The sequence below is a fragment of the Symphodus melops genome, assembly GCF_947650265.1.
Source record: "Symphodus melops genome assembly, chromosome: 14".
Lineage (NCBI taxonomy): Eukaryota > Metazoa > Chordata > Actinopteri > Labriformes > Labridae > Symphodus > Symphodus melops.
Window position 1 is genome coordinate 18,362,779 of NC_136704.1, and position 25,849 is coordinate 18,388,627.

The following is a 25,849-nucleotide window of genomic DNA, read 5'->3' on the forward strand; positions in this document are numbered from 1 at the left end:
AGCCTGTCAGGGACAAAAACAACTTTGAGTGGATGTAGTCTGAGTGAGCACATCTGGCCTAAAAGACTACAAAAATACACTAAAGCCTTTTAATTATTTGGTATCAGATCTTTTTTCCTTGTTCTTATTCCCAGTCAAACATTTAGTCTGTTTAAAATCTGCAAAATAACTACAGTTACGAAGATGCATGAATACCCTTTAGAAATGAGGTGAGAACAGGGGCTCACTTTAGCTTTAATGACTCTCTCTGTATAGCATTAAAGAGCATCACATTGGAACTTTGAAAACCAGCGATGATGATGATGGCGTGAACAGAGTCTCGGGGGAAGAGACGAGCGTTAGAGAAATCTTTCCTTATTTTTATTTATCACACATTTAGAAAATGAACCACACTATACAAATGTCCACCGTTCAGTAATGAAACAGGCCTCCTGCATGAACCCCACCGACCTCGAACCAAAACTGAGACGACGTCAGCCGATAAAAGAAGCGTCATCATGGCTTCAAACTCTCCACCTTCCTCCTCCGGTTCAGTTGCAGACTTTTAAATAACAGGACCGGCATCGATTTCTTTTCGTCGTACGGTGGACTGCTTCAGCTGCCCAGTGACTTGACTTTTATTTTTTAATCTTTTTCGTGGTCACTGTGGAGCAGGTAGGCAGTAGCATGCAGAAACCTTTGGATGCGGCTCTCCTCTGATTGGCTGAAGGCTAATTCATTACTTTTTTCCGCTATGTAGAGAAGGGAGAAGGGTTTTGTTTTCCACATTAGAGTCTGTGGTTGGTATTTACAATATGACAACAGGGAAGTGTGTGTGTGTATGTGTGTGTGTGTGTGTGTCCGTTTGAGTCCTAAAGATGGGATGGGACAGGCGCATGTGTAGACAGGGTTTCCCAGTCTTAACAGGAGGGGCATTTGTTTCCTTCATGGCTGAAGGGAGAGCAGAAAGTTCACCCTCCTCCCCCCACCCGGGGGTTTGGGGTTGGTTGTCATTTTAGGAGGATGTCTTATTTTCAGCGACACACTCACAACATGGCCGCCGCTCAGAGGGATCCTCACTTTATTACTCAGACATTAAAATAAAAAAAAAAAATGAAGAAGATAACAAATAAAAATAAATTTAAGAGAGCCGGCGGTTGGGATGGAGGGAGGGTGACGCTCAAGCCAGGTAGCTGTACGTGTCCTTCTCGCCGTCCACTCTCTCCAGGTACTCCTTCTCTATCAGGATGTCGATGCATTTCTGTCCACAAGAGGGAGACAAAACACACGAGGACTGAAACACCAACACCTAAACCTTTAATTAAACGTACAGTATGTACCATCTGCTGCTCGGGGGCTCTCAATCAAAACAATAACAAAAGACGACGTTGAGACTTGCGATGTATCATGGCAGTAAAAACGAACAAACTCTCTCGTGAATCAATACGGGCGAAACCGAGCTGAGAAAGGTCTCTGGCTTTGTTAACTTTTAGAAATATTTGAGGTGAAGTAAATACTGAACTAAAAAATATATCTAATGTGGGTTTAGTGAGATATTTTAATGTAAACATTAGCTTGCCGTTCTACATACTGTACCTTTAACACACCCGATATTATTCTACAGCTTGATCTCTTAACACTAGGATCTAAACTATGAAAGTCCATCCCTCGATACTCTTTCTACCTGCTGCTCTAAGAATGCAGCTCGGAGTGCTTCACAAAGGAATGACAGATGGGAAATAAAAACTGAAATTTAAAACAGAAGACTAATTCAACAAAGAAGACTGAAATAAAGCTTATAAAAATAAAGATGGATTAAATAGGAGAATAGAATATATCTATGTCAAATAGCAGATGCATGGAGTGCTGCATGGAAAAATGTTGCTAATTGTCCATCTGGTGCTCTTCAGTGCACTTGTTGAAAAGTTAAAAAAAGCCTGTGATTGGTCAACAGACTTGAGACTAGGTCAAAGGAAGTGGCTTAAAAACATATTGATGATCTTTAGTTGTTATGGGTTAGGGTTAGTGTACAGAGACTCTATAAAGACTGTTGGTGGCCTGATTACAGAGCTCATGTCTGTTTGACATGAAAATAAAAAAGACAAGTGAACAACCTTTCAGACAAACTGGGATTCATATTTTGAATCTTGAGGGATCAAGTCTTCTTCTTCTGTCTCAAAAAAGTTGCAGTGATTGGCAAATTTGCTAAGTTTGAAAATATCCCTGGGTTGAATTCAGTTCACTTGAATTTGTCAAAGGTTGACATCACAACTTTGTGGAGAGGTTTCAATATTTACATTCAAGTTAAACAGCTGCTCTGTAGTTTGAATAGATTCACAGGCATTAAATGTGGATTAACTCACATCGAGTGCTGTAGTATTACATGCTAATGAGTTAGAATTAGTGCGTTACCTTTATGACGGGGACTCGGGGTTTGAATCGAGACGACAGCTGGTTCAGGACTTCAGCCAGGAGCTGCTGGTGCTTCAGGACCTTCCTCATCTTCATGATCCTCACTATAGCAGCCTGAAAACACACACACACACACACACACACAATCAGTACTAATGCAGACTTCTCTCAGAGGCTCTTAGGCAGGAAGGTTAAGATGATTTAGTTTTCATTGATTTCAGATTTTTACTGGAAGCTAAATCTCTGCAGGTCTCCTCTCCCAAACAAACTAAACCAGTTTATATCTCTGAGGCTTATATCAGGCTTCAGCAGCTGCTTCAGTGAGCTCTCTCGTTGATAAAAACATATCATCCAGCTAAATGATCAAGTTAAAAAAAATATGATTCGACTTTAAACACTGGAAAACATTAAGCAGGAACCGTTTTTGTCATCATAACAGCAGCTTATGAAAGGGTCAGTTTAACGTTTTACAGGTAAAACGTGAAGTTAACGTAGGCCGTGTTAAATTAGAATCAACAAAAAAGGATAAACGTGGTTAAGCTTCGTTTCACACAACAAAAATCTGGATAACCAGAATAAAAAAAGGACTAAAGAGAAACCTCTGCAGGGTTTAAAACATTTCATCTTTTACTCATTCACTGTGTCGAGGAGTCAGCGGTCACCTGAATCAGAAGCTTTCGATCCTCCTCGATGTTCTTGTGAGTCGTCTCCTGCTCCTGTTTTTGCTCCGTCTTCATCGGGACGTTGATATTGACTCTCAGTTTTTTACTGTGGACGAGAAAAAGAATAAAAAACTCGAATGTTAAAGCATCTTCTCTGCATGGTGTGTGGAGGACGTTTAACAGGAATAATCCAACGGGCTTCTCACTTCTTGTATCCGAGGAAAAGTTTGATGACAGTGTCCGGTTTGTACTCCACCTCGTCCACATTGGCGTTCTCGTCCTCCATCACCTGACGGACAGACAGATGGACAAACAGCAGTGAGGTTGATGCACACTTAAGTAACCTTAAAAGGTTCCAAACTAATTCTATTCATCAAACAGAAAAAAGCCCTAAAATCTTTAAATCTCAACACTTTGAGCTCAAATTCAGCCAAAGTGATTCACAAAATTTATTTTTTTCTTTTCCTGCTGTTTATTATTCATGTTTTCACTTTTTGTACTCTAGTCTCAATGTCATTAATAAGGGTATGCTCTCGATTATATCTTACTACGTGAAAGTTCCAGATTAGACTTTGTAAATTCCCTATTAGCACTTCTGGACTTTATTCACTTATTTTCTGACAGAAAGTCTGAGAAGAGTTTGTTTCAGTTCAAACATAAATATGTCATTGATGATGAAAACAAAAAGCTTGAGGAACTCAAAGCTCATACAAACATTATAGATATTATTGAGCGCCCACTGGTGTTCACAACAAGAATTACAAGTCTATTTTAAAACAGGAGTTACCGTCTTTTTTTGCCTCGCTTGTCTGTTAAAAAAAGGAGTATTTTTATTCAGACTTACTTGAGTTCTAGATTTATGTTCCTTTTGGTCTTTTTAAGAAAATAAAATAAGCTTCAGGTCTGATCATGACTGTGGCTGTAAAAGGAGGTAGACTGATATATGTCTGATGACGTAACCAAGATGACGCAGTGTTTAGCCAACAGGTTGTCAACAGAGTAAATAACGTGGTCACATGTCTAAGGCGGTTTATTGAGATGTTTGAATAATGTGGGGCTGCAATGAATTATTGATGAGGGAAATTACTGCTTTATTGTAGCTTTCATTCTTCAATTTGAAATTTATTTTTTCCTTCTTTAAGTCCAGCTTCTGATAAATGTGACTGAATTAGGTTTTGGGCTGTCAATCGGCGAAAAGAAGTCAATCTAAAGACATCTTCTTGGTAACAAACATTTTAATGCCACGTTTAATCCTGTTTTTTTGGCTGCACTATCAATTGTTTAATCCTGGAATAGCTTGGAGATTAATTGATGTAAAAGAAAGTTTCTGCGTTTATCAGATGAACTCCTTTAAACCTGAAACCAAACTAACAACGGGAGCGTGACGGTTTGTTTTACTCACCAGCAGCTTGGATTTTAACAAAATCTGTAGAACTTGAACCAGAATGTCCTGAAAATAAAGAAGCATCAGTGAGAAAGGGAAATTAAATATAGTTCTACCATTTGCCAAAGACAACCTGGCACCCAACAGTCATCTTGGGTGCCAAAAGGAAAAGTCATCAGAGTGAAGGATGTGTCGTTAAAATGCTCTTACAGTTTTGATCTGTGTGCTGTCGGTGAGCTGCTGGACGGTGTAGCTGTCTTCTGTGTTGTACTGCAGCAGGATGGCCATCTGGAAGGTGGACGCCTGCAGTGTGTACCTAAAAACAAACATCAACAGGTTTCGGTGTGAAATCAGCCAGCTCGGCACAGCAGCTGCTCTAAAGTATCTGATCAACATGTAAAGAAGATGCAAAAGGACGACAACAAACATCAACACATACTCGGACTCATCCTCCTAAATCTGCCATTTGTAATGAAGAAACAAAGCACACAGCACCCCTCGACCTGTGCTCCTCACACTGTACCTGTTTTTGAAGCAGTTGGTGACCAGCTCTCCTTTGGACAGGTGATAGAGCCAGGTCAGCTTTCTGCCACTGTGTCTGCTGGCATAAAAGGCTGTGAAGCGCTGATAGCTCCTCTCCAGCTGCAACACAAGGTGAGAAAGAGGAGATTTTAAAGTAGAAATAAAGTATTCACCGCTCTTACAGGAAAGCTGCAGAGAGTCAAAGAAACGTTTGAGTTGTCCTGGTTAAATACAAACCTGCAGCAACAAGCACTCATTATGTGCTTCAAAAACAAAACCCTGTCATTAAGAGCTTCTAAAGGATCCCGGCCTGCAGCCGTCTCCTGTTAAAGGAAGATTCAACTCGGCCATCAACAAACACTATGTGTGACTGTTGAAGCGAGACTGACCAAAGACACAACCGAGGTGACGCGTTTTTCCTTCAGAAGGAGGAGCCAAACTTTCACACAAACGGCTTCATACTTCTTAACGACTTAACGAGAACTGGGTTAGAAATATGTTTGGTACCTCAGAGGGCAGAGCGAAGGTGCAGGACTGCTGGAAAGGCCAAGACCCGGAGCTCAGGACCTGGATACTGAAGTCCACTGTGAGAGGCGAATACAAAGAGAAAGGATTCACATATCGACCACAGGGACTGCTCACTGTCAGAATGTCACCAGTACATTGGCAAGATTTTCGGCGTGGAAACCGGTGTTTGTCTGTTTGATGGACTCGTTCCTTCTCTACACAACTGTCTTATAATAAGAAGTACTATCACTTTCAATCATCACAATGAAACAATCCTTTAAAAACGTGGAACTAAAAATTCGGACGAGTATATCGCGCTTTGACATGCAACAGCGTATTTTTAAATCCAATTTAAATCTCTTTAAGTCACGTTGGATACATTTCTATATATGAACACACTTTGGTTATAAAGCTCATTTTCTAATCTTTCTGGAAAGTTTCCAACAGAGAAACCATCGACAGTGTTTGTGATTTTGGAAAGTTTACTCGAGGAGCTGAGGATTGGAGCTAGTGATATCTAAGATGAGCACAACAGGATGTTCGACCATAAAAAAAAGAAGGTTGGACCATAAAACAAACATTTTAATCTTAGTTAGTCTGAAAGTTATTCCTATTATTATATTAAAGTGAATTGATTGGCTAAGTGTTTCATTCACATTTTAATGTGGATCAAGTGATATTTAGAAATAAATAAAATATCAATCTTTGAAGCCATTATATAGTATTATATTTGCCCCTAAACTCTCCTCAGGTTGAATAGTTTAGGTGTGATTGACATGTGTTGGTTTGAGTGCGTCTCTACTCACAGTCCAGAGGCTCAGAGTTGGTCAGGTGTTTCTTAAACTGTTCGTTCAGGTCTTTACTGACCCCGATATCCTGGAACATTCGCTGCAGTTTGGACGTGTACTCGAACCCGCACGCTTGCTGCACAAGAACAGAAAACAGAAGCAGGATGTAGTCTGAGGTTTACAGAGAAACAAAGCTGAAAGCTCGTGTGACATTTATGGATTTGTCTTCATGCAGAAACGTCAGGGCAGGCGCGAGTCTCACCTTGAGTTTGGAGATCATGCTGGCCTCGGCGTCGTCACTGGCGCTGTTTTGGTGGACCAGACGTTTAGCCAGCATCTTGGCATAAAACTTTTGGAAAACATCTTTGTCCTCGATGTACTTGAACACAACCATCTGGAAGAGAAAACAAATTCAGAAATATCCTCAGAAGATGTCTGAAACACTTCCACGTTGTATACTGCATTTTGTGTATGTGAATGGGTTTTTTAATCATAATGTCACGTCTTCCAACTTCATTTCACTACTTTATTTGTGGAGCATCTATAAAAAGAAATGTTTACAAATGACTGACATTTCACAGGACGCTACAAATGAACATTTCTAGAAGCATTTCAGTAAAAATGCAACACACCAAAACACTTCTATTAGTGAGTCTGAACACAATGAAAACTTCTCAGCTGTTTTGAGTCATCAAATATAAATAAATATTCAGTTTATTGTTTGGTTTTTCTCGATGTTCATGTTTCTACGCTCTTGGCGTAAGACAAATTCCCCTCAGGGCATTAAAGGTTTCATCCATTCATTCATTCATAAATAAAAGTTCTTCACCTATTTGCCTTTACAGAAACCGGAGCCTTAAAAACAAAATGATTTGGACTGCGGTGAATACAGGTCATTTTAAAAATACAGACATTTTAAAAAGATGTGCGAGATGTTTTGTGATTTTATATTGTGCTTTTGGGACAGAGAGGTATTCTCTGCTGCTCAAGTTTGACAAGAGTTCTCAGTCTACAACATGAACCTATCTACCGTAAATTCCGGACTATAAGCCGCTACTTTTTTCTCACACTTCGAACACTGCGGCTTCTACTCCGGTGCGGCTAATGCATGGATTTTTTATGGGGGACAATGAGCTTCTGCCGCAAAAACATTTGACTTCGTCACGTCGGATCTTAGTATCAGTCATTTTGCGCTTCATGCACGCACCCTCATGATGGAAAACACACGGAGAAATACGTATGATGCAGCTTTCAAGTTAAAGGCGATCGACCTGGCTGTCAAAGAAGCTAACAGAGCTGCTGCACGTTAAGATGACACTGACAGCGACAACAGAGACTGAGGAAGTGAGTAATGAAGTCATTCTGAGGCAGTGAATGGATGGACTTTTTCTTGTCAAATATATTACGGTCATCTTTTTCATCAGCCGTGTTACAGACACCGTCGGCTAGGCTTCGTATTGTAACGGTTCATGTTGTAAAGTCAGTAGTTGATAATGTGTTCATAATTCCGATTATGTGGAGAGTCAGTGAATGCACCAGCGAGAACGTGTTGAGTGGCTGTATGAGAGAACGCTGGGAGAGAGAGTTGGATTGTTACGGCAAGTTATGTGTTGCTCTCTGCTGTAAACGGTGTGGTCACGGCCGACAGTGATCGGGTTATTAAAAGTTATTATTTGAACGCTCTCGTCGTCCTTTAACGTCCGTACGGACGCTACAGTATTTGCGGATGTTACCGGTAGCCTACGTCTGTGTAAATAGCTCTTGTTATAGCGTGGACACCTGCGGCTTATAATCAAGTGCGGCTTATATATGTACAAATACATTTATTTACTTATTTTTAGCCGGTGCGGCTTATATCCAGGTGCGCTCAATAGTACGGAATTTACGGTAGGTTAGGAGTTCAGAGGCCCTCTCTGTGTTTGTGTACATTAGTGGAAACACAAAGGTCACAGTGTCTCACCACTTGGTTGAGTGTGTCCTCCAGTTCTGCCTCCTCTGGGTTTTTAGAGCTAAAGAGAAAAACACAGACAATAATATAGATTTGACCATCAAGTGGTGTGACCAGCTGAAAAGAAACGTTTGTTATGAATTGGTGCCATACAAATAAAGATTGATTGATTGAAAAGGACAAACGAAACACAGCAGTGGGGATGATCTGTTTCGTTCAATCACACTTGGTGACCACTGACTTAAAATAAAACTAAAACACAACATTGAGCATTAAATGCTGAAGATGTCTGGGGAAATGCAGTATTTTTTTTTTTTTACACATCCAGCTGAATACCTACCTCTTCTTCAGTAAAGAATCGCAGTATCTGGCCAGCAGCTCAGGAGACTTGCTGGACGACTGAGCCATTCTAGTCACGGCGTTGTTGTTGATGAAACGACCACACGCCTGTGTGAAGACAAAAAAAAAAAAGTGAGATTTTGACTTGAACATTAATAAAGCATCATCGATGTGGATTCTGTGCTGGAAAAATCAACTTCAGTGATTTCTGACCTTGTCAAGTGCCGCCACGAAGCCGGCATCGTTGTTGAAGGCAGACATGACCAAGGCGTTGTACTTCTTATGGACGTCCAGGGTGGTCTGGACGTACACTTTGGGGTCCTGGTAAAACATGCACACGTTTGGTACCAATCATGACAAAAACTATTTTCTTTTCCCCACAGATGCACCAAGCAGACTTCACACTAAATAAACTTACACAGCTTCATGCTATTGTTGACCTTGATTTGTTTTTATTGTGTTAATGTTTGTTAGTTGATTTAAGTACCTGTACAGCACTTTGACTGAAAGCGCTTTATAAATAGTTGTTATTATTGTTATTATTGACCGACTCCAAACCAACTATGTCCAGGACGCTTTGGTGGAAGAAATCAGCAAGCAGATAGTTCAAGTAGAGAGTTAAGAACACCGTGCATACATTGAGCGCTGCCTCTCCACACTTCTCGATGGCGGCGAGGCCCTGGTTGTGGATGTGAGTCTCAAGAAGTTTCTTCAGTTCACCCAGGCCGTCTGTGATCCGCGACACAAGGTTGTACATCCGGCCCAGATCTGACACAAGAGACAGAGAGTAAAAACAGAGTTACCAACAGGGCTCGCTAATCCAAGAAAAGATAACATGAGGTTCAATAGTTTCGGTTTCCCCGTGGCCACATTTTTGACACAATAAGTCTGGACAAAGAAAACTCTTCGTTTGCAGCATAAAGGTGTCGATACAGTACACTGCAAAAGTCTTAGACCACCTATAGATTTGTTGTTTAAGCAAAGGTTTTAATTCATCAATTCCTTCTGGAACGCACCGGATTGAAAACGGTTTCATCTTTCTGCATGACAACAATCGCATAGCACAGCTAATACGAGCCATCTTCATAATGCAACAGCACAATAATGAAGCTCCACTGCCATTCATCTTTGTACATATATTGATTATGTTAGCGTCCCAGTCTGAGAATTCACATTGTGTTAGGGCATCGTGGAAGCACTAGAGAGCACAGCATGTACGCACACAGCTGGAGCTCCACACACGCTGAAAGCAACCTGTATCAGGGTATTAAACTGACTCAAAGTTGGTGTTGCTGTTCAGTCTACATCAGCAGCACGAAGTGTTAGCAGGCACAACAAAGTGACACCAGTCGAAATCGCAGGTTTACCTTCATTTTTGTCGGCGTCCAGAAGATTCTGAAACTCTGTGTGGAAGATCTCCAGGTGTTTCTCTATGAGGACCTGCTCACACTTCCTGGCCAGCTCGTCCTGGGTTGATTCATGGAGGTAAACCTGCACACGCCGCTGCTCCTCCAGCAGACGAGCCTCCGCCTGAAGAAGACGGCAAACACCCGTTCCATTTGTTTGATCGTTAACACGACATCCAAAAAAATGACAATAACTATGAAATTTTAAAAAAGGAGTGAAAAGTAAAAGCACAGCCTACCTTCTTCATGTACTCAGTGACGGGGTTCTGCTGCAGGAACTCTGTGCTCTCGCGTGTGTAAAAACGTTCCGTGTCAGTGAGGAACTGACATTCAAAATACTCTTTATACACGGAGAGCGTGGGACCTTTGGCAAACGCGTCCTCCTCGTTCAGACCCAGCTCAACTGGAGAGAGAAATACAAAAAACTGATTTTAATGGTGCAACAATTAAACAATGAAGAACATGATTAATAAATAAACAAGAACATTAATAAATTAAAGGTTGTTTCTTATGGACCCTGAAGGGGGCTGAGTCTAATCATTTTCATGTGTTCAGAATGAGCGTGAAACAAATATTTGCCCCTCCAGGTATATCAGACCAACAGTCATTTTTTAAGATTTTTTCTGATGGAAACTGACGATTTTTGTTTAGCTTCAACTCAGGAGCGCCCGCTCTTGTGTTTCTGGAGAGTCTCAGTTTAGCTGTAAACGTTACAAATCTTTCAAAATGGACACTATAAAGACATTTTAAGTTTGGATTCTGGTCCAGAACGGTTTTAAGGCTTCGCCACACGGCTGTTTTTGGACGCCCCTCAGTTAGCCAGACAAACAGCCAACCAACAGAGGTTGCAGTGATGGAAGTGAGCAAGCTACCAACTTGAATACTTCAGACTTTTCAAATAAGCACTAAAATCAGAAATGTGGAAAAACAAGGTTAAATACTGGAGAAGGTTTTGTAAAATGAAAAAACAACAAAACAAACAATGCAAGGCTGATGCAGAGCGTGTTAAACACTGAAGCTTCTTCAATGTTTTGAATTTGGACTGCAGTACCAAGTTTAAACACAGAGCTACGTATTGCTCCTTTAAGTTGATTTTGGTGAGGGCTTAAGACTGAAAAATGATGCTGTTGGGTTGTTTACATTCACCAAAGATCAGAAGTAGCAAAGAACAAGAAGCCGTCTCATTTTTAAAGCTCAGTTACAGCTGATTTTACAAACTGCTCCTCCATCGTGTTTTATGACATGCTTCTTTCTTTTTTTAATTTTTGCAAAGAACAGGTAGTCAACTTTTATTTACTGCTCTGTATGCATCAACCTACCGTATGACTGGACCACACCACTGATCAGTCTGGTGTTGATGGTCTCGCCGTTCCTCTCTCTCTCTATCAGCTTTAGCACGGCATTAGTTACCTATCAGGAAAAGATTTGTTCAGTGTTTATTCTTTAGTTTTACATTTTAAATAGAGGGCACAGCAGGCTGGATTCAGACTAAACAAGAACCTTTGAATATGAATCAAAATCGGGTTACATCTCTTAAATCACTTTGTTTTAAGACTTAGTTATTTGTCAGTAAACTCCTATAAAACAAAAACAAACAAACCTGTTTGTTGAGGGGTCGGAATAAACACTCCCTCCAGGTCACAAGTGCCAGCTGGGAGGAAACAGACGTGTGAGAGGAGGAGGAGGGGGAGACAGTGAGAGGGTCAAAAGCTTTACATTTCATATATATATATACATATGTTCACTGTTGCATTTGTCCACAGTCAAACATGCAGCCTTCAATGACTGTTTAGTTGTTCCGGCTGAAAAAAATCCACTGAGGAATTTTTAAAATGTTCTGTGCTTCTCTGTCAAAACATTTATACACAGAGCACAGGTTATAAAAAATAAGAATAAAAAAAAAGGCACCACAACTACAGTATGTGTAAAGTGCTGACAGGAGACGTACCGAGTAGATCTCATAGATTCCTTTGCGTCCCTCGTCACACTCTCGTCTGACCCAGTGGCGGTTGAGGTAGGCGCAGATCCCGTTGAGGACCTTACTAGAAAAACGGTAATCCTCCCACTGCTGGGTGTAAAACTTCAAAACACACTCGTCCATTAGATCCTCGCCATCCTGAAAGACCAAGCCCGACAGCAAGAGAAATGATGCAGAGAGCGAGTTGATACAGACCTAAGACAGCCTGAAATGGAAAGCGTTATTAAGGTCCTCTCGAGTCTGCGCGCTCACCTTGAGCAGGCTGGTCAAATAGTTCTTCAGGAACTCTTTGAGTCGCTTGTAAAGCTCCAGGCCTACAAACTGAGCCCCACCCGGAGTGGTGGACTTTTTGGAGGGCTTGGCTGGGGGCACGGAGCCCCTGCCCTGGCTGGACTGATGGACGCTGGTACAATAGTTATATACATGTCTTAGGGAGAAGTTAAGGAACAAACAGAGATATTGCACATCACAGGCATCATCATTGTCATTGTACTTTGAATGAAATCAGAACCTGTTGGTCATGTTCGTAATCTGAAAAACTTAAGACTATTACATCTTTAAAAACAGAACATATTTCCAACTGAGACAAGATCAAACCAAGCACAGGACGGCGGGCGGGACAGAAGGCTGGGATCAATCCGATTGGATTGTTTTAATTAGTTAAGGTCCCCGAGTGCAGCATGACTCATCAAGAAGTATCAGGTGATATGTTGAAATACATTTGGCAGATAAAAGAACATTTAACACAGGAACACTGGACGTAAACAGGGAAAATGTGGGTTTTCATTTGATGGGGATTTGAAGTTTGGTTTGTTAGCCGTCCTCAGACCTCTGCTGTAACTCATGGCATGGACAAACAGCCATCAAACAGGTTTTGGAAAGAAGGAAGTAGCAGGCAGGTGCTATTAAGTACACAAAACCACACAACAGGACTGACCGCTAAGTAAACAAGTGGCTGACTGACGGTAAATATCTGACACTTTCGGATAAACTTCAGACAATAAATGTGATAAATAAAAGCTTCAGCCTTTTTGAGATCATCCAACGTGTTCACTGAAGGATGAGTCAACTTTAAGTGCAACTGTTAAAGAGTAGTGATTAAGGCTGCTACAACTCTGGACATAAAATTGAACTCTTCTGTACAGCATACACAGTTCCAGGCACACTTGTGAATTGCAGTATTTTCAGTTTTTGGATACAACTCGCTTCAAAGCGTGGACACATTTCTCTCCCCAGTGGGAGAGAAATGAAACACTCTGTTTTGCGCGTTAGGGGAAGCCGAGAACTCTGCTGACAAAATGTACAAATTACTATTAAATGGCAAGCGATGAGGAGAGGCAGGAGCATGAGGAAACGCTGCCATCTTTGAAATCAGGGGTGTGGCGAGATTTCGATCTCAACAAGGAATTGAAGAGGGTTAACAGAAAAAATGATTGTAAGAAAACGTTGTTTTACACAGGTCCCCTACACAACCGGAAACACTGAGGGAGTTTGTCGAAGTTCACAGCAAGTGACTGCAGCAGGCAGTATCGTTACCAACATGATGCTGCTGATTGTTGTACACAGAGGAGAGCTGTTACCTGCAGGATGCAGACGGAGTGATGGGGGAATGGTGTACAGGCGAAGCAGCTTTTAAAACCAAGGCCTGGCAGACGCACCCTACACAACAACACATCCTGACTGATTAACAGGTTCGTTCTTATAGTTTGAAGTGTGCAACTCAGCGCACACTAACCGATTCATGACATTCACCAACAACCAGTCTAAGATGTTTAGATGTGATGATCATTTCCTCATTTGATCTTTAAAATGATCAAATTTACAAAAATATTCATCAGAACTTCGAGATAATTTCCCGTCTATTAAAATTGTAACTGCTAAATTTCCTTTTTTTTTTAAAATTTCACAAAATTATCACAACTTAATTTGTTGTTTTGGCGGTAATTATTACAGTTCTATTATATCATCAAACTATAACCCTACACTTTGCAGAGATACCCTCCCCTGCTCTTTCAGGATACGTGTAGAGTTCCATGTAGCGTGACTTAGCCATGCTCTGCCGTGTGTACACCTGCTGGATGCCAGCCCGCAGGTCGTCCCATATCTGGTCCAGGCCTATCTGTTTCAGTCCGTGAGGATTCTGGGTCCTGTTTGACGACATTGTGAAGCCCTTCGTCCTCTCTTCTCCCTTACGAACAATGCCCTCCCTTTCCTGCTCCGGTGGGCGCTGTCCCCCGGATCCTCTCCTCAGTTGGTTTCTGTCCTGGCTAGCTCTGCTTTCAGAGTGCGAAGTCCATCTGGCGGCAGCTGAGGCGCTTCAGGAACCTGGGCGACAAGTTGTGAAGCGGGATGCAGTCCCACTCTGCACACCTGGGTGGCGCTGTCTGCCACTCCTCCACCTAAAAGCTTTGCCACTCCTCACCAGATGACCTTCAAAAGAAAGAAGGTAAAGAAAAGTGATTAGGAACCTTTGATATAGTTGTGTTTGTCAGTTACCTGGAAACAAGCTAAAAAATAAATCTCAGGATTGATTGTAATTCCTAAAATCATAACATAACAAAAAACTCTCAGTTTCTTCAATCTTGTATTAGTAATCTGTCAGGGAGGTAAGATGGATTTATCTTCAGACACCTGGCTCTGATCCCTGAAGACACTCTGTTGACAGACTCTAACGTCACTCAGATAATAACAGATTAGTCCACTTTAACAATACTGTAAAATCAGTGCCCAGTCCCCATGACTTCTATTTGGACCCAGAGTAACTATTTACTTGTTAGCCTTATCTAAAGCTATGAGTAGGGCACACAGACTTTTATCTTGTGGTTTAAGGATTTTAAGATGAACCGCTTTGAAAATGTCCTATTAATATTCTTTAATTTTGGAGTACAGACTTTAACAGTGAAAGATAACAAGTGCAGATCTTAAAAAATAAATAATCAAAGAGTGAATATAATTTTTGGCTAAGTGTAAGCTTTGGTTATACAGTTGTAGGTCTCTTACTACAGATTTAAGTATTTGCCAAATACTTTTTTCCCATGCAAAGCTATTAAAAGTTATGTTTCCAAATACACAACGCACCAAAATAGTTTTCCTTTTTGCATGTGAATATTGTACATCAGCAAGTTGTACTGTGCTTTGATCCCTTAACTTGCTCATCAACATACAAAGAAACATGTGACTCCATACACAGTCATTAAGACAAGAATAACAATTCCTACATGAACAGATTCTTTCTTGGCTCATTATCAGTTCAGGACACTGCAACACAATCTCAAGAGTCATTTTAGATGGTTTGAAACTGATGTCTGTCCATGGTGGCTGCATAGGCTAATAGATCGACCTAAAGCTGTAATTTCAGAACCACCCAAAGGACAAGAGTGGTAGGTAAATAAGAGCCAGACTGTGCAGCATCAACATTTTTTAGGGCACAGAGAAAGAGGAGCTAGAGATGCAAAGAACAAGAGTCGAAACAGAAGAAAAACATGCAGGGTTCGCACCATTTTTTACCAAACTGAGGCAAAGTGGAGGCAAGTGGAGTCTGGACAAAGAGAACTAATAATGTGGCATCCCAAAGGGAAAATCTTATTTAAATAAAGCAGCACACAGAGATGAGAGAAAAAGTAAAAAGGTGTACTGATTCAAGTGTAATTATCTGTGTGAAGGTCCTCTCCAATCCCCTCTGTAGCAGACTACTAATGGGGAATATATTTATTTTTTCAGTGGGAGGAAAAAAAAAAAAAGGCAGAAAAATTGTTACGTTAAAAATGTCGATGTGAGATGCGCTTTAATTATACTACACATGAAAAAGAAAAACATTCCTTTTCCATACATGTGAAAGGTGTTTAATTATTTAGAGAGAACAATTAATTGTGAGAAGGAACAAACAATTTGTTAAAATAATGAGATAGAAAGAATATTTAAGTTCTCATGTTCAGTTTGGATACGCAGATACCAATGCGAGCCAAGTCATTACTGTTATTACTTACAATATAATAATACAGGAAGACAGCACTGGTATCCCAGAAAGAAACAGGGCCTTGTTGTGTCAATGCAGCCCGAGAGAATCAAAGACTAAAGAGAGGCTGTGGGGGCAGAAACTGTTGGGTCCATGTAGGCAGCTTCTATATTTAGAAGGAGCAGGCATGCCACGCTGCCCTTCTTTTGCCATTCACAGCTATTAGGGCCAGAGACTCAGGACGTGACCCAAGTGCAACAGTCAGTTTAGCGCCACGAGGGGAGGAAGCTGATTGACCTGCTTTGTGCACTTCCAGTCTCTGTCGGCAAGTGAACGCCTGACGTCTGAGCAGCGTCGGTGACAAGGAAGACCTGCTACAGCTTTCAAAGACGTGGGAAAACTAAATATTGATGTTTGCTTCTTTTAATAAAACCGTATGCAGTATGTAGGTGTTTGTGGCAGGTTGCTCATACTCTTTTTATATACAGCAAAATATATTCAGATATTTATTTGGAATCCTCACAAGAATACAGCAATAACTTCTTTCAGGAAGCGTAGCATATCGGTGAGAAATAATATTTGAAATTGCTTAAAGTTTCCTAAAGCATTAGGTTCTGTATTGAAGCTGCTTGTTTTATCTGTTTAACATTTGAAAAGTAAATACTCAAACTTAGAATTATTTTACGTCACTCAACCCAGATAATCTTAAGTATGATATTGCAAATGAACTGACATCCCCAATTTCCTGTTTGCACGTTATTACAGTTCACTTTCATGATCTCTTATAAGAGAAGTCCTTCTCAGTTTGTTTGTTTTAGAATACTAGTTTTAACAAAACTCTTTAGCAGAAGACTTTTAATGAACATATGACTTGTGGTTTTCTGGGCATAGTATTAAAAAAGGTGATGAAGACGTAATAGAAATAAATATGACCCAGCACCAGTTAGTTCACGAGGACTTGAATCAGCCTTCATCCGCCGCTAAAATCTGTTCCTCTCCACGTCTCTGTCTCCAGCATCCCTTCCCCCTATCCCACAGACTGACCACGGCACTGCAGCAGCTCCCTGCTAACACTCAATTACAGCCGTAATAAACTACCCTTCTGCTTAGCAACATTTAGGATGAATGAGATGCTAAATAGAGAGGTTATGGGCTACAGTGGGTTTTGTGCCAATATCTGACTAAAGCTAGATCCCAGTCAGTGATAACAAGCAGTGGTCCTCTGTGCTCAGAATGACTCAACATCTTTGCAAGATTTTCACTGGAAAGGAACAGTGAGGCTTTTTCATGTTCCTCAAAAGGATTAAAGGGAAACAAGACGTTTGGTTCAGCTTCCAGCGAGAAGTCACAGGAACTGGTTATATCCAAAAACTCTCAGACCAGTTTAAGGTTCTCACTGGACACTCGTTTTTCTGATAATTTAAAGAAAGAAGTCCACGGTAAGGATCATCTTTATTGTACCCTGATGGGACATTTGACTTGGACAACAATGCCACTCAAAATTGCCATCACAATAAGTACATCTGTCAAACCAAACAAACAGAATGAGACACAGAAGAACAGGACAGTGTACTAAGATGATCCGTTCAAGTGACGAGAAGGTTACATGGACCAGCTTATATTGCACCCGCCCTGTAATACCGCACCCTCCTTTTTCCAATGGCATCATATGTTACAGCTAATAAACGGTTAAAGAATGGTACAATACAAACAAGTATCACATCATACAGGTGTGACTGAACCATGCAATATGCCTACCATGATGAGAAAGCTGACTCCACAGTGTCAGATGGTGGCACTGTTTCAGGTGTATAACAACGCTACACTGCAGATTAATGAGCTGAGGAGGGAGCAAGGCTACAAAAAGACTTCCTCAAGAAATCTTAGGGCGAAGCTTGTTCCCATCAAAGCATCATAAAGCTGCTATAACCCACTTTACATATGAAGCAACTCTTAACGTTAAGAGACAAATATAGTCTTCTGCTGTGAGATGAACAACCAGATCAGGAGGATTTCAGGGGCAGTCCTCCTGAAATAGTCAAAAGATTCATAAAGTGAAAATGGAATTAACGCAAAAGCATCAGGAATTTATTGCAGCATTTCAAACAGATGCACACGGTCGAGTGCGAGAAGTGTGTGTTGTCCATTCTGACTCGTCTTTATTGATCTTAAAATGGCACCACTTGTTTAAATGAAAAAGAAAATGACTTTAAGATTCCTGCAGGATGTAAAGCAACTGATCAGATCAGATCATGACCGCCAATTAAAAACAGAAATGTACACATAGGGCAGATGAGCCTCGTTTAAACTCATTTTTAAGCATTACCATAAAACTGAGACATGGCTCTGACAAAAGTGTTCTACTGTAACTCAAACAGCTTTTAACAGGCAGTTCACTGCACTCTCAGGTGTTTTACATTCTCTCCTGACTTCATCGTTGGGTTGATGTGAGATGCAGGGTTTGATCTGTTGGCAGCGAGCTCACAAAGCTCAGCCTGGACTCGAGGCCCATTTCACCTTCCACTCCTCTTTGGCGAATCCTCGCTCAACTCAGAAAGGAAGCCCTACCTGAGGTGTTCGCGCAGTTACCATGGCAACCGAGGCAGACAATACCTCTGAGTGGCCATTTGACTACAGAAGAGAGTGTTCCTTCTCTTCTGTGCATCTATTCACTGGTGGAAAAGAAAGGTGCCCTTCACAGACATCTCTGGGATTTCAGATTTCCACACTAAAAGGTATCAGATGTGCGCCGCTCTGCAGTATCTGACCTAGAATCAGTTTGAATGCTGTGTAGCCAGGACCAACAGGATGTGGACGCTTCCCGTCGGGCAACAGTTTCTAGAGAGTCTGTTTTGAAACAGTAATCCAATGCAGGGTCGGTGACGATGGGCGGCCCTGTTCCTCTTTAACACACGTCATGAAGATGGCAACGGTCGAAGATCACAACTGTTTCAGGGAAAATGTTCTTTTCAGGGAACGACGAGTCTAAAAGTGTCCGGGCTGTAGTGCTGTTGACAGTGACGTCGGTATATGATGCTGTCACTTGACCATGAGAAACAACATAGCAGTTATTTACTCCGAAACAACAATTTGGAGCACTTGATCTATAAGTTTGGACAGAAAGTCAACCAGAAATTACTTTAATAACCGCTAAACAGTGCTATCCCTTATAACACAATCTACTTAGAATATGACAAGTAAGACATTCAAACGATAAATATTAGTTTATTAACAGCTTATTTCCAATTGATTCCAACATGTTTACTAAGCCTAGGGAGAACTTATTAATGGCACCAACAGTGAGCATTATTTTAAATACAAATAGTCACGACGATAAGGAAGAGAATAACAAAAATGGAACAAGGACGCCAACAAACCTGCGGTTAGTTTCCAACTGATGAAAACTTCCCCAATAACACATTACTACTTTAGCAAATGTTTGAGTGCGATCAAAGTAAAATGACCCAAAAGGATATTTCTTACCCTGCTGTGCGCAGCAACGGGCCTCGAAAATCCCAGCAGGTTTTTGTATTTGAACGGCGAGGTGACAACCGTTCACCTGCCAGAGAAGCCGGCAAGTAAACCGAACAGCCAAATCTCACCTGCATTTAGCCGGTGGACTTCACTCTCTGATAAAAATCTTTACGGCTGAATGTAGTAGAGCGTGTATTACAGCGACTCAGGAACCAGAGTGTCGAGTGTGTGTTTTGAGTTTAGCAGGATGGAAAGGAAGCGGGGAGTGGTGGATAGAGAGATGTGAGAAAGACAGTGAGGAGGAAAGAGGTGAGGAGCGTTGCTCGTGGGAAAAAAGGCTAAGCCGAGTAAATCTGATTACCCTGGTCACCATGTGTCCTGGCCAGACTCAACAACCTAATACCCTACATTTAAACAAATGCTAACAACGCAAGCTACAGCTAAAAACAACCACGGCGAAACCACCATAGAACAGAGGACAGATTCACGCCACGTAACGACTTTGATTACATCGTTTCCTCTCCTTCCTCAATTGCTGTCAAGCAAAACAAAAGCATCAAACTCTGACAGTGAGTCAAAACGAGCACCGATCACAGTGACGAGATCCTCTTCTGCGACACATCCACGTGTTTGTGAATATGCAGACCCATCATTTGCTGGGATGGGCAGTGGGGGGGGGGGGGGGACATTTCATTAGCGTAAGCAGCTTTTGACTTCTCCTGCTCTGCTCAGCATTCAGAGGTGCACCCAAGCAGAGACTATCAGTCCCTTTGGATTGACTTTACAGTGACTGCCCTCTGTGCTGTCACTTCACTGCAACTTGTACATGTTAAACACTCAGACCTGAATGGGTCAGACCGGGTAAAGGAGGAGCTCGGATAGACCAATTGAGAGATTTGTAAGGAGCGCAGTGAATGCATCTCATATTTGCACAAAACTTCAATAAGCACATTGTTTCTAAATCGTCATTAACAATTTCTCCAAATCAATTAATCAACTTCACTTTAATTTTCAGATTGTGTTTAGATTCATCAATCTTACAATTTGACTTCTATAATCATTAAAATTCCAAATCTCAGGATTTGACTCTGGTGTTTGTTTATCATGAAGTTACTCCTCGGTCAGAGTGCTTTTTATTAACATGACTGAAACTTGCATTAAGGCTGGTTTAAATGGGATTTTAGTGTAAAATGAACCAATAGCTTTGAGATGACGCTCCTCAATAATAGTGAGGAAAAAGGAAACATGTAAAAGAAACAGTGCATGTGATCAGCACAATCGTTTTAGAGTTTCGTAAATAGGCCTTAATGAGAAGGATTTTCTGATTAATAGAAAAATGTAGAAATTATTTGGGAGCATTTTTGGACATTTTTACAGCAAAGTTCAGGTGTTTGACACGCCGCCTTGTGCTTGTTTCTGTTTAAATCTGTGCTCAAACAACCAATCAGCTAACAGTTTACAGGGCTGGGATCAACTGCAGTACTTATTGTAAAGAGCAATATCGTTGCGATACTCTTTTCGGCCTGTAAGAGCAAAAAAGAAACATTCTCTCTTAAGAGTATTTCCTGCATTCAAGGTTGGAAGGCATGTTTCCAACGTGTTTTACTTCTTTGTTGTTTTTTTGGTCAAATGTGACCATGGTGTCTCCAAAAGTGCTGCTGCAGGTTAAGCGTCCTCTCTGGCATTTTATTCTTTAAAATGCACAATAATGCAACGATGACTCAAATGTGAAACTCACTTTGTTCAATGTGTCTATTTAGATTGGTAACGCTGACATCCCTAATGTTTACATTCTGCTGCCATAGTAGCAGGATTCAAACTTATTTCAAACCAACATGATGGTGAGCATGCAGAGGAGCAGTCTGCTAAACCCAGCATGTGTAAGCAAACTTTTGCAAGAGAGCAGATCTGATGCAACATGTGCTTCCTTTAGTAAACATCACTGGATAAAACGCTTAAAATAGATATTTTCCATGACATTAAAGTGCCCACTGGCAGCACGCGTTTACAAATACAAACCAATGCAATTCAGCAATTTTTAACGCTCAGCATCCTTAGTGCAAAAAAAAAAACACTGTGGCTTTTAGCTGCTCTTTGTCACCACACTTGCATCACTCAAAATTTAACAAGCGAACTTTAGGAATAACGCCACTTTCACTTTTCACTCAGCGACCAATCAAAATCAAGAAAGGGCCAGACCTCCTTTATCGGCGTGGCGAAGAAGAAGCTATATGACTTGTCTTTGTGAGGGAGCATATTAGAGGTGTAGAGCTGCTGCTAATGCCATGACATGATTCTTTTACATTATGTCTGTACTATTTTTAGTGATATTTCTTTGAATAAAAGCAAAGATTATCTAAAGCAGACATAACCAAAAGAACCAAACAAAAAAAGACAACAGAACGAAGCACCCTGAAACCGAGGTTGTGGGCGCTGCCAGCACTAAACGTCTCATCGATGAAAAAAGGTTGATCCAGAGGGGAAAAGGCGTGTCTGCACATGCACAGTTAAACATTGTTGCTCAATAAAATAACTGAAAGAAACCCATTTTTAGCAGAGGAAACTAGACAAAGCAGCTGACAAGGCCAACAAGTGGAACAAGTGGACGCTATTTCAAAGACTGTATGCTCACAATACTAACATTTCACTGCCGATTTAGTCACAACAATAAACGTGACAAGGACTACATCTCCAACACTCATGTCTGACATTAAGTTAAAATTGGTGCAATAAAATAAAAAAACAGTTTCCAAGCATCAGTTACAGTTGTTTTGGAAAAACAACATCTGATATATATATATATATATATATATATATATATATATAATATTATATTATATTATGTATATATATATATGAGAGAGATAGAGATTATTAACCCTACACTATGACAACAGAAAAAATCTAGACCAACTGTGAGAAAATGAATGAAACCGTTTCCTTACTTTAAGGCAGGACAGAGGGCCCTGACTTAAAAGAAAACAAACTGTAGTACAGCGATAGAGATTGTCAAACATCACAACATTTATGTCTGTGTGGTATTCATAGATCATACTCTGATATCATTTGTGATCTTAAAACAATGTGGAGAAACAGTTGATAGGTTGGTAAAAAAAAAAAAAAAAAAGGGATATGGATTAATGCCTAAATAACATTTTTAACATACTGAGCAATTTGATTGATTTGTTTCTCTATCTGTCCGTTACACCTGTCTCATGTGAAATATAGCTGGGAAATGGATCAACTTTGGGTAAGGAAATATTGTTTGTTTTGTATTAACATACTGTTAAGGTTTTATTTGTCGATCACCTCTCCCTCCCTCTCTCTGGCCACAGGAAATTAAAGCGTTATATATTTGTTAACTGAGGGGAACATTTATCTCATTATAATTTATTTATTAAACAGGTGCACATACATCATCCAGCTGAGGTAATTTATTTTTTCTCAGATTTAATGGACATCTCGACATTGTGCCGCTGACTGTTAATTGTGCCTGTGTGGTGTTTGACTTCGAAATAGCTCTTTTTTGTTATTAAAAAAAAATTACAGATATGAAAAAAAAAAAGATATGATTTTGGTCCACATCGGCCATCCCTAAAATAAAGTACTCAGGAACTTTTTGATACTATTGTATATGTCAAACAATGCATGGTTTTAAATCATATAGCATTAAGACTTGATCTTCACATTAGGGCGAACAGACGAACAACACAGTACTAGATGAACTATATTTCCAAACCTCTTTTATAAATTTGATGTTACCACCTTGAATCCATTCTATATTTAGATTAACACTGCCTTCGTTTACCTTTTTATTCCAGATTATCTAAATTATCTGTTTAAGTTATGTGCAATACTTTAGTGAAGGTCTGATTCAGATCAAATCTGAAGTCCATGCCACAATTCTATTTTAGTATCACGCTTCTCTTTTTCACAAGAAATTTTCCATATTTGAGTCTGGATTTAATCTGATAAACATTATAATAACCGGGCCCGAGTCTTAACCAGGTATCCAGGAGGGTGGCAGGTTCAAATCTCTATCCTTCACTCAGAGACAGAGCAGGGCCAACCTGTTCAGTTTAATCACGACTTGTAGTGTTTCTGACTACATAAAGACCCCAAACTCATCCTACTAAATACACTGAAGCTATGTGTTGACCTCTTTCGGAAATATTTGTTGAGATTATCCCACACTAAGCTGCAAATGGTGTCAGTCTCTGCTACGCAACATTAGCTTCTCAGCCTCGATTAGCCAGTTAGCTTGGAGGTTACGTTAGCTTGGGTGGACTGCCTTTAAATCGGCGTAAAGTCTCTATTTGGAGTGCTTGTTTTGTTACTTTATGAATATGTGTAACGTTAAGGAAGCGTTTGCGATACTATCTGCTATGGTGGAGCTAACCGCAGCGGTCAGGACAGAGCAGCTGCCTATGTTGTTGGTGTAAAATGGCAGCCTAGCTTCTTCTCAGGCTGCTCAATAATGAGTCAGGAAAACAGTTCGCTAACAGTTTAGCATTAGCGAGCTAGCTTCAGGCTAGATTGATTGTCATAAATAAACAGCTCTGAATTGTCTTCTTACCATTTTAAGACAGTCTCTGTCGCCGTGTAACCGTAGACTGTGTGGATTTAATGACCCGGACGCTGTCTCCTCCGCCGTCTTGTCGTCGCTCGGAGTCTGTTTGCTGTCCGTTGCTAACTGCGACCGCTCCGCTCCGTTCGCACAAAGATCAGCAGCCACCGAATCACGCGGCGTTCAGGGGCTGTCGGAAATGTTAACGTCACAACGAAAAAAAGCGCAAACAAATGACGTATGACAGAGAAACATGCCAACTCTTTCCTCAGAGCTTATTACAAACGACAAATGTATTTCTTCCTCTAATATATTGACCTCGAATAGTTTTCTTTGTACACACATTTACTGTGATTTATAATTTACTTTTAATTTACTTTAATATAAATGTCTAGTTCGTTTCATTCACTTTTTTGTATTGCAAAAATGATATCCTTTCAATTAAAATAAAAAGAATTAATGAAATTGTAATTGAAAATTACACTTAGTTTTTAACTTCACATTACATTGGAATCCATAAATCACTACTTTGAAAGACAAATTGATGCTTAACCTTTTAACAGAACATAAAATAAAGGACAAAACAATAGAAAATATAAATGATATACCAGTAGGCTAATAATGGTAAAACACACACGTAGATGATACATTTTATTGGCATATTTAATAAAAAGTCCTTAGCATAAAAAAACCTGCATGTTCCCATGATTACATTTTTTAAAAATGCACAACAGAAAACATTCTGGATGTTTGTTTTTGGGGTTTTTTGTTAATAGTTTTACCTTATATTTAGCTTGGGGTTTTTTTTTGTTTGTTTTTAATAAACACGATATTTAAGAACTATTTGAAATATTTATAGGCAATAAACCAAGATTTTTCAGGCGGCAAAATAATATCCAAAAGGAATTCTGGAGGACGTTTTGAGAGTGTCATGCCCTTGCATTTTTTTAAAATATATTGGACGATCAATGCACTTTATTTTGCAACAAAAGTGTTCTATTCTTTGGTGATCCTAGCAATAAAGTAAGTCGTAAGGTTTGTTTTAAGCTGATGTATTATCAAAATGACACGCGCTCCACTCAAGATATCAAAATAACATCCGAACTATCTGAGGAATTGACTATGAAAAGCCCGAGTTTACGCGGAGTTCGTGAACGCGTCAACAGCGTCACACAATGGCGTATCTTTTGGACTACAATAATGGCTATTCAAAACAATTGCAGCTGCTTCAAATGTTGACGTCCAACTTATCGCTCACGCATGCGCCTTTGGCAGTTTCAGTCACCTAATGTGACATTTTTTAATTATGCATGCCCGATCCAGACGCATTATGCTGACATTCAGCCCACTGTCTAGTCGTAACAATTTTCTATGCAACTCGAGGATACCAAAATGAAAAATAAATAAAATAAATAAATGTGTTATTAAACTATTTATTATTATAGAGCAGTGCAACGATTCATTGTGTTTGGCTGTGGTCTCATCTAACTGTTATTATTCGGATTACATTATTTAATCTTTTTGTCATTTAAGTTTATCCTTAGAAGGAAACAAATGTCCAAATACATGCCTGTCATTTTTTTAACATTGTTTTTTTTTATCAGCACCTCCTTGTGCACTTTCTCTGCCTCTGAAAAAGGCAGAAAACGACCCCTGCTGGTGGAAAACAGAATTACAGAAACAAACACGAGAATAATGAATACATTCAAATTGATCCCAAGATATTCATACGTACAGTAGCTGTAAGAAATATTTGTTTAGTGAAAACTGTTGGGATGGTATATATTGAAAATATTTTTTAGTTTCCTGCTAAATACAATCAAATTTTCACCAAATGTAGTGCAATTCACTGATGTGTCCCACATGTCTTTCAGTTTATCTTTCTTTTTTATTTTACAAAATAGAAACAAAAAAAATGATTTCAGGTA

At 40.1% G+C, this 25,849-nt stretch overlaps 1 protein-coding gene across 1 annotated transcript; it reads right to left on the bottom strand.

The window, feature by feature from the left end:
- Positions 1 to 338: 338 nt before the first annotated feature.
- Positions 339 to 24,112, bottom strand: LOC306834738 (cullin-1). Its single transcript, XM_079360875.1, has 22 exons — positions 23,931 to 24,112; positions 13,947 to 14,355; positions 12,178 to 12,352; positions 11,896 to 12,063; positions 11,548 to 11,598; positions 11,267 to 11,357; positions 10,187 to 10,350; positions 9,909 to 10,071; positions 9,179 to 9,309; positions 8,755 to 8,862; positions 8,543 to 8,649; positions 8,215 to 8,263; positions 6,517 to 6,648; positions 6,273 to 6,390; positions 5,467 to 5,543; positions 4,961 to 5,079; positions 4,648 to 4,753; positions 4,456 to 4,503; positions 3,260 to 3,342; positions 3,054 to 3,159; positions 2,392 to 2,505; positions 339 to 1,240 (listed from the first exon to the last, which is right to left on the bottom strand). Exons 2-22 carry the CDS (start codon positions 14,084 to 14,086, stop codon positions 1,160 to 1,162), a joined length of 2,331 nt encoding a protein of 776 aa, XP_079217001.1. The 5' UTR covers positions 14,087 to 14,355; positions 23,931 to 24,112; the 3' UTR covers positions 339 to 1,159.
- Between the last annotated feature and the right edge of the window lie 1,737 nt (positions 24,113 to 25,849).